The sequence below is a fragment of the Lepisma saccharinum genome, chromosome 1 (assembly GCF_977018435.1).
Source record: "Lepisma saccharinum chromosome 1, izLepSacc3.1, whole genome shotgun sequence".
In the NCBI taxonomy this organism is placed as follows: Eukaryota; Metazoa; Arthropoda; class Insecta; order Zygentoma; family Lepismatidae; genus Lepisma; species Lepisma saccharinum.
In genome coordinates, this window is record NC_139229.1 from 20,974,908 (window position 1) to 20,984,381 (window position 9,474).

Below are 9,474 nucleotides of genomic sequence, written 5' to 3' on the forward strand. Positions count from 1 at the left end.
TGTATTTGTCATCATGCCGAAATTTAGTGTGCCATTAAGTGGTAAGTTACATGGTTACGTGCGTGAATTTGGTGAAAATTGAAATGCTCTTCCCAATGTAGATTTTAACATTTTGCCAGAAATTATAGATAAAAGTAAGCGACTTCCAAATGTGCCTTTTTTTGTTTATTTTGCCTTTTTTTCATTTTTAGTGCCTATTTTCCACATTATAAATGCCTTTTTGCCTGCCTATTTTAACGAAAATAAATGCCTGAACTTCCGGGCTCTACTGATCAGTATTTTGAACAAATTTTAATTATTGCAAATCTCAAGTATTGGCATCGGTATCAGTGGGAATTGGTAAGAGTATCAGTGTCGGTTGAAAATGGCATTGGCTCAGCTCTAGTTAATTTACAAAACCAAGATATATATACATTTTCCTTTATACAAAAAGGCTAATAAAATGATTTTTATACATGGTAATTTTATTGATCAACTGATGCTAACAGAGAACAGATTAATCTGTTGCATTCCTAAAAATATTTATAAAAAACTTTTCAGTTCTAACAACATATTTGTAGTGTAAAATTATATTTTTTTCCCCAGCTTACTCTGTAATGCTTCCATGGTGGGCGACAATGTTGACATTTGGATTAAAAAGCAAAGCACTTTCCCTTGCAACTTTAGACTTTGATTTTCCCACATGCTGCTTTTGGAAGAGAAACTGTCGATTTAAGTTGCTCACATCAATTGTATCCAAATCAATCTGAGAAAAAGAGAAAAAAATTATTTCACAAAACTATACCTGCATCACAAACGGCATACAAAGATGACTTTCAAAAGTTGTGCATCATCTTCAATTTTTAGGTGCATGGCACATTGCACTACATGCAATTGTGATGAGCCAGATTAAGTATTAACCAAGGTTGTGAAAGAAATGTGTGAGCGTGTGTACACACATTTTGATTAAACTGTACTGCCAAATTACATGAGTGGCATTGGATAGCATCATGTACTTAAAAAAGATGAACAGTTGATGTGACAATGTACTTTATGGTCCTGTGATACATCTATTCCCTCTTGACTTATAGATCTTTTAATATTTTCTTGTTAAAGAACAAATGTTGACAGGTATTTTCCAGAAATACTGGCCAAGTGGAGTTGAAAGTTGAAGAATATATTGTACCAGCATACTGGGTCACTGGGTGCTGTTTTTTGAGCTTATGGTCAGGAGGGTGTGATGTTGTGAACAGGAAAAATATTAAATCTGACAAAAAATAGCTGGTGTCAGCTCAGTGGTTGACTTTCAATCTCATTACTGAAGTTTCTGGGTTTGAGTCTCGGCCTGGGAGTCCTTCGTTCACGGATTTTGTATAATTATCACTAATTGTCACCATAACGATTAGTCTGAAGGGGCAAAAGTTCAAATACAAACAGCTGCCTCATTATGAAGACAAAAGAAAAATTCATTCTATTATTCATACTCCTATATGTATATTTGGTTGTTTAGAACAGCCTTTTGTTTACTGTTATCTTGGATACAGACTGCTCCTGCGATCTACTTCACTTGTGCATTGAAGTGACATACGTGGGTTGGAGATATAATAGTGGCAACACTACGCCATGAAACGGAACCGGTGCTTCTTGCTTATACCACACGTTAGTTTGATACCTAACCTACTTCCCAGTAAATGAACTCTTCCTTCCAACACCTAGGCTCATGTGTAGTGACTAGAGGAATAGAGTATTGTTGGAGTTTGTGGTCTAAAGTTGTGTAGTCACAACAATGTTTTCGAAGCAGGAACAGCAGAGTTGGATACAGATTGAGTGTACGCACGGTCTACTGGAAAACACTTTCTGCTGAATCCTCCCATCATTTTGCAGCACAATGCTAGGGGCATGTAGTGAAACCTGTAGCTGGTTAGCTCTATGGGCCTGGCTGGTGCTCTACCCCCCCCCCCCCCCGGCTCCCTACACATCGAACTTAAGGATATGTGTGTTTGAAGTGATCCTTAAGATGAAGGGCATTCGCTTCTGTACTGTTCCAGAGATTCTTCAGGCAATAGATGGCTCCATTCAAACCATCAACAGAACAGGAACTGCTACAGGTATACTAGGACTTCCACATCACTGGCAACGGGTTGTACACAATGCTGTCGACTGAGGTAACTCTTTTGTATCATTTGTAAATAAATAGTTGCCACTATTAAATATCCAACCCACACATTTAAATGTTTTTATTGTTACGTTAAACAGGTTGAGAGAGATTTTAGAATTAAAATAATATCCTAAGTGCTTTCATTGTTGAGTTAGGTGGGTCAGGTTCAAGGCTCTTAGCATTAAAATAGTCCCTAATGCTTTCAACAGTTGACCACATGGTATCTGGTCCCAAGTACAACACCCCTTCCAGCATCACATGAAAATATAGTGGTAGTCCATGTTAGAGATGACTAGGGCTGGGATTATTATGACCTAAAAATCACCAAAATATGCAAAATAAAATATGCCCTTATGACCAAAAATTTTACAAAATATGCCCTTATAACTGGACTGTTTCAAACATTAATATCAAAATGCTCAGATATTTTCACATAGTACTATTTTTAGTTCACTTTATGGGCTCTGAGTTGCAATGCACAATGAATACTTTCTCTAAATCTTAAAATGAAAAAGATTTTGCTACAGTAATAAAAATTTTTTTTATTAAACATGGGATTAAGAACGAATAGACTTCAAAAATAACTGTAGACCTATTTTTCTTGAAAATGCAAAAATATGCTGAATATGACCGAAAATCATTCAAAATATGCTATAACACAAAAATAGCCAAATATGCCCTTAAGAAGCACCTTAACCTAATTAATTTCTTCATAATATGAATTTCTATATGTTTGGGGAACACATCACTCTTACCAAAAAAAATATGCTAAGTCATAAAAATCCTAGCCATTAAACAAGGTATGGCTGCTCGGTAGGAAGCATGGATATTTCCTCTTATAAGTACTGCTTAGCAAAAAAAACTACACTAATTACTTTCTCGAAGCTCCAAATTTACTTTCAGAATCATTTCTAGTATTCTACAAGACTTTAATAAAACTTGCTTTAAACATTTGGAACTATTCCCAGACTGATGATCATAGCAAATGTGTATTTTTCACGGCACACATCCATCAAATTATTCATAAAGACCTATTTTGGTGATAATTTTGCCTTTACATTCCCTAAAAATAGTACTTACACTATCCCATCTGGATAAACCCTGCACCTGGTGACCATTTATTTTCTGTTCCAACTTTGGTGTTTCTTGTTTTGATACAAATAGGAAATTTCAAATTCGAAATGGGAATTTTTTGGCATACAACAGGGAAATTTCCCTCTGGGCCAGGAGCATGACTGCATAAAGCCAAGGGAAATTTTCGTAGGTATAAGGGATTCTTATCAGCAAGTTGACTACGGTACAGCTCGCGGTTCCCTTGACCCTCTGTACCCCCTAGACAAAGCGAAATGTTTTGCATGGTATATGAATATTTTGTTGTTTATGAACGTTTTCAGTTGAGTTTAGCACGTGGAAATGTGTTATTGTGAAATAAAGTACATCTGTTATATTAGCATGTTACTTTACAGTGACGAAAAGCCCGAAGGCTTTGCGGAAGTGAATCTACCACACAAAACAACATTCTACAACAGCAACTATAATTTTACGTAGTTATGTTAGGATTGTTAGGTTTGGTACCAATAGTTATAATCAACGTGTTCTTTCACTATTTAAGTGTGCATACAAAAAGGCTTTAATAATAAAATGCGGAGAAAGTACTCCGAAATGGCAGGTTTTTGCTTATGCTGGTCATACTTTGTGATCGAATATCTCAGTTATTTGTGTTTTCCGTGTGCTGGAATTAATATTATATTATGCAAAACATTTCTGTCGATTAATATAAATTTCAACGGAATTCCCAAGGGGTACGGTGGGTAAACGGCCCTCACCTCACTACTACAACTGTTCAAAACGAGCATTTTTTGTATGACTAATACCAACCTCCTCGAAATTTAATACTTTCAACCTTACCTATTATACCTGTAAGAAAGCAGTTTGGTTATGTATGGGAGTACTTGTACTGCTATTAATACAATCATAAATTATGGCCGCGACGATTTTCACCAGGTGGTTAAAATACCATGTGGAGCTATTTTCATCAGGTGCTGAGAACACCGTATGTGACGTATTTTAACCAGCAAAATAATTACCTGAGTCATACCATAACATTGCCTTTTATCTCATTTTATTATATTCATTGGCAGTGTTGTTGAATTTACTGCTGTTGTTTTAAATTAAAAATGGGTGTGCCTACTAGTCACTAAGTAGTGAGAATAGTAGAAAGTGCTGAAGACCACACATTACATGATCAGGTGTTGGGAAGTATTTACCAAAGTAATCTTAATTCTAATTGCCCTAAACCTGAACTGCCTAACCTAACAATGGAAGCATTGAGGAACGTAATAGCCCTTCATTCTCATGTGACATATTAGCAGCAGGGGTCCATATCAGAACACCGTGCAGTATTTTTCAAACTCCATGACATACAGAAAAAACACATTTCACTTGTTCATTTAGTCATTTTTTACATTCGTACTTACCTATTATGCATTGCAAAACATTGTTGAAGGTGGGATTTCGCTTTTTTCACGAAAATAGCTTCAATTTTGCACACACAATATGGCGGAGAAATCTTGACTAGCGTTGTCGACGATCATTGGGTTTGCAGTGTTGCAACCTTCTTCACCGAAAAATACCTACTTTCGTGTTACTCATTTTGTATTTTTTTCCAGGTTCGAAAACCCCACAAACCATGCACGTGTAGCCCCACGAACCATGCACGCAAGGTTAGGTTAAGGTTCTGTGAGGTTAAGCAAACATAGTTAAAATTGTCATGTTCTGGCACAACAATGGTGAGTTTGGAAACACTGACCAGGGGTTACGTCATTGAACGCACGGAACATTTGGTTCACGTAGTCGAACGTAATGGAGGCAAGAGCTTTTGTGCATCGGAGAGACATTAATGTCGAAAAATACATGATTTACTGGCCAAATAAGTTGAACAAAGGAAGAAAACAATTCCACGAGCTTTCAAAAGTTTACAGAAACTCAGTTCCGTAAGTAGTTTCTCCCGTAAATTTGAAGAAATGTGTTTTCCCTATACCATACTGTTACCAAAAAGTAATTGTCTCCTGCACGAAATTAAATGTACAACAACGTAAGCTTCATACATCAACTAAAGGATACGCACATCTGTGTAACAGGCCAGACCAAGTTGTAGATCATGCACATGCAGTTTAAAATCTGGTGAAAATATTTCAAAAGCTAGCTTCACCACCTGGTGATAAATTATAACCCCATGGCCGGATGTGTAGAGCAGAATGGGGTACCAGTTTCAAAGCTCGGAGACACATTAAAATTGGATATTTTGTGTTTTGCATGGTTTGTACTTACCAATTGTGTATTGCGGAACATAGTTCAAGGAGACATTATGCTTTTTACACGAAAACAAAATGCAATTTTTCACATTCTGAGTGCTTTTTTTATTCCTTTCTTCACTTCCGGAACACACAATATGGCGGGGCCCATCTTGGTAAATTTCTTACATCCGACAAACGGCTGAAATTTGCTAGTTCATTTAATTTGAATATTCCTACTTACGTATTCTGCATTGAGACACATTGCTGAAGGTGGCATATTTGCAACATATCGAGTAAGTTTTCTTAGTTTCTTTTTGCCTTTGGGAACATGCAAAATGGTGGTTACAGTTTCAGCACCGTACTCGGCATGCAGTGTTTCCACCCCACTGCACCCAAAAATACCTACGTAACCCCACAAATCATTGACACATAGCCTCACGAACCATTTCCGGTAAGGTTACGTTAGGTCACCTTTAGGTTACAATAGTTTAAAATTGGTTTAGAAAAAAGTATGTGTAGCCCCACACACCATTCTCGCATAGACCCAAAAATCATTTGCAGAAACGTACCTTCTTCAGTTACAAAAAACACGTGTTTGGAAACACTGACCGGGATTGACCTGGATTACGTCATCACACACAGGCAACATCTGGCTGGAAGGAAATGGATGCAAGAGCTTTCGTGCATCGGTCACACATTTATATCGAAAAATACATGATTTACCGGCAAAATTCAATGAACGCTGCGAGAAAACACTTCCCCAAACTTCCACAACTATAAAGAAACTGCATTCAGTAAGTAATTTCTCCTGTAAATTTGAAGAAATCTGTTTGTCTGATATAAGACATTTGCCCACATCTTGACTCACATTGTGGGTATGCAGTGGTTCAACCTTCTGCACCGAAAAATACCTACTATCGTGTTAGTCACCGGTGGAAATTATACAATAGCTGACATATAGCCCGGATAGCCCCACGAACCATTTCCGATAAGGTTAGGTTATGTTTGGTTAATTTAGGCAAGCATAGTAAAAAAAGGGGGATTGAAACACTGACAGGGGCTTACGTCATCAAACGTGTGCAGCATCTGGTTGTCGTAGGGCAAGCAAATGAAAGCAATGGCAATTCTGCATCGGCGAGATATTTCCCTTGAAAAATGCCCACATCTTGACTCATGTTGTGGGTATGCAGTGTTTCAACCTTCTGCACCGAAAAATACCTATCATGTTCGTCACCGGTGGAAATTATGGTAAATATGTGATAACGCCCGGACATCTTTCACTCATTTATTTCCTTAATTTTACCACTGGTACTTACCTATTTTGCCTTGCGGAACATTCTTTAAGGTGAAGTTATGCCTTTTTCCATAAAATACTGTCAACTTTTCATATTACGATTGATTATTTGTCTTACTTGTTCCGCTTCTGTAATAGACAATATGGCGTGCACTCGTAATGGATCATAGAGCGTCATGACGCGCCAGCTTGTGTTTTGTCGATTTTCAGTGCGCAAGCAGTGTTTCAAACCTTCATGAGGGAAAATTATGTACTATTTCGATTTTTTTTTTCATGTTTACCTCCACAAACCATGCACTTAGCCCCAAAAACCATCCACAGGTAGCCCCACAAACCATTGACGTTAGCTCCAAAAACCATCCATAGGTAGCCCCACAAACCATTGACGTTAGCCCCAAAACCCATCCATGGATAGCCCCACAAACCATTCACACAAGGTTAGGTTAGGTTCCATTGGCACTCATTTCACCTCTAAATTCATCGAAAAAAGAAAGCGCGGCGAACAGTTAAAAATGGAAATTTTCGTAAAAGGAAGACACGTTTGGAAACACTGCAGAGATCGCGTGACTTTCAACGGTCTCGCCATCTGCACGCACACAATGGAAACAATGTCATAATGTGGCAGACAATGCCAATTTCTTACGTAAAAAGTGATTAATCCTTGTTCGGCAACATTAAACTACGAACTTTTTACTTTCCGTGAAAGAACGTCCAGAATGCTAAACAAACTCATTTCAGTAAGTACTTTATCCTGTAAATTTGAAGAAATCCGTCCGGGCGATATCGCATATTTACCGAAATTATACATTATGCACGGGTAGCTGACATATAGCCCGAATAGCTGACGGATAGCCCCATGAACCATTTCCGATAAGGTTAGGCTAGGTTTGGTTACTTTAGGCAAGCATAGTAAAAAAAGGAGGGGGGTTGAACCACTGACAGGGGCTTACGTCATTGGCATGAGTTTACAATACCGGACCACTCTCCAATTTCTATAAAATTTCGCCTACTTACTAATTTTGGTGTCCTGATGACGTATCTGTAGTTCATATTTGGCGGTCACTTGTTAAAATTGTACATTTACGTGTACAACTTGTAAAATAACCTTGCGATTTACCACGGTGATTGTCCATACACAGCAATTCGGAACCATCTTTCTTTCGCAATTAATTAGCTAATGGTCTTCCTTTACGCACAACAATCTTGTTGACGACAGACGAGGAATGCCTACGAGGTTAGGTTAGGCCTGTTAGGTTAGGTTCCATTAGCATAAATACAAAGAAAAATTAATATTTTAGCTAAGAGAACTATACCTCATCTTGCCTGTTGATTTCTTCATGTTGGGAAAATGGCGTCTTCCGTGGAGCTATTGTTCTTATGGTAGGGTTACGTTATGTTAAGAAAACGTAGTTTATTTCATTTTTTTCTCGATTTCCATACTTGACCGCCAATTATTACATGCAGATTCGTGATTAGGAGTTCACAATTAGTGAGTAGGCGAAATTTCATAGAAATTGGAGAGTGGTCCGGTATTGTAAACTCGTATCCACGTCATTAAACGTATGCAGTATCCCGTTGCCCTAGGGCAAGCAAATTACAGCAATGGCAATTTTGCGTCGGCGAGATATTTCCCTTGAAAAATACATGATTTTCCAGTCAAATATATTCCACGATGAAAGAAAATACCTCGACGAACGTTGAAAACCTTGGAGAAACTGATTTCCGTAAGTAGTTTCTTGTGTAAAATTGAAGAAATGTGTTTCCGATGTATGAAACTGTTACCAAGTATGGCAAAACACCGGTAAGCATTGGTCACTGCAAGTAATGATGATTTATATTCTACGAGATAACTATTATTACAGTGATATTCAAGCAGTAAAGGCAACACATATTTGTACATATATTTCATGCTACTTGTCATTTTAAGCAAATAGATACTGTCACATGTGGAATCGTTTTCACGACCATACTTTTCAGGAGAAAACTCTCCTTCATATTGTATTACTTACTATCTCTATATCCTTAAATCCTGATAATACAAGATTTTTTAATAGTTCACAACCAATGCCCCCGGCTCCAACAACCAGGACTTTTGAAGTATCCACTGCAGATTTGAAGTTGTCTTCGAAAGCACCAGCCATTTTCAATTCTTGTACACGCCAGGGATCATGGGTGCCAGATAGATTTACGCAAATATTACGGATGTAGTGGTGTAAACAAACTATTAAAAAACGAATTTAAAATTTTCAAAATAAATAATATTTCAAATTTACACGTCCGATTATAATCATTGAGATTGATGTCCGCAAATATGTAAATAATAGCTGTTGTAAGTAATCTAGGGGCGTGCGGGACAGCATGATTTTTTTTCCCTTTGGTCGGTACAGGGAAATTTTCTCACGTGTTTTCTTTTTTTTATATAGTACAAAATATACAAACTGTCACCCCAAGACGTTTTACACCTAATGTTGCTTTGCTGAAAACATCTAGAATTAACCTTTTTTGAAAACGATCATTTGAAATTTCCCTAAATGAGCAAACCGTTAAGGACTAAGTTCTTGGCGTACGAAAAATCTGTTTATTATTTGCAAAATTTTTCACAGATGACGGATGAGATTTGAAGAAGAGTTTTGGTTGGTATTCCTTGGTTTGGAACATTATAATAAAAACGACCATATGCTGTATAAAATTGTGCTAAAATAAAAATAGTATTTAAATGCCAGCTTATACAATCTATACTTGACCGT

The 9,474-nt window shown here is 37.3% G+C and overlaps 1 protein-coding gene across 1 annotated transcript in view; it reads right to left on the reverse strand.

The window, feature by feature from the left end:
* The window catches only part of Uba2 (Ubiquitin-like activating enzyme 2), a 31,123-nt gene extending 22,209 nt beyond the window's left edge, over positions 1-8,914 (reverse strand). The window contains exons 1-2 of the mRNA XM_083129448.1: positions 8,737-8,914; positions 591-745 (exon numbers count right to left, since the gene is read on the reverse strand). Coding sequence (XP_082985574.1) covers positions 591-745; positions 8,737-8,868 — 287 coding nt within the window. The 5' untranslated portion in view covers positions 8,869-8,914. The remainder of the gene's footprint in view (positions 1-590; positions 746-8,736) is intronic.
* Between the last annotated feature and the right edge of the window lie 560 nt (positions 8,915-9,474).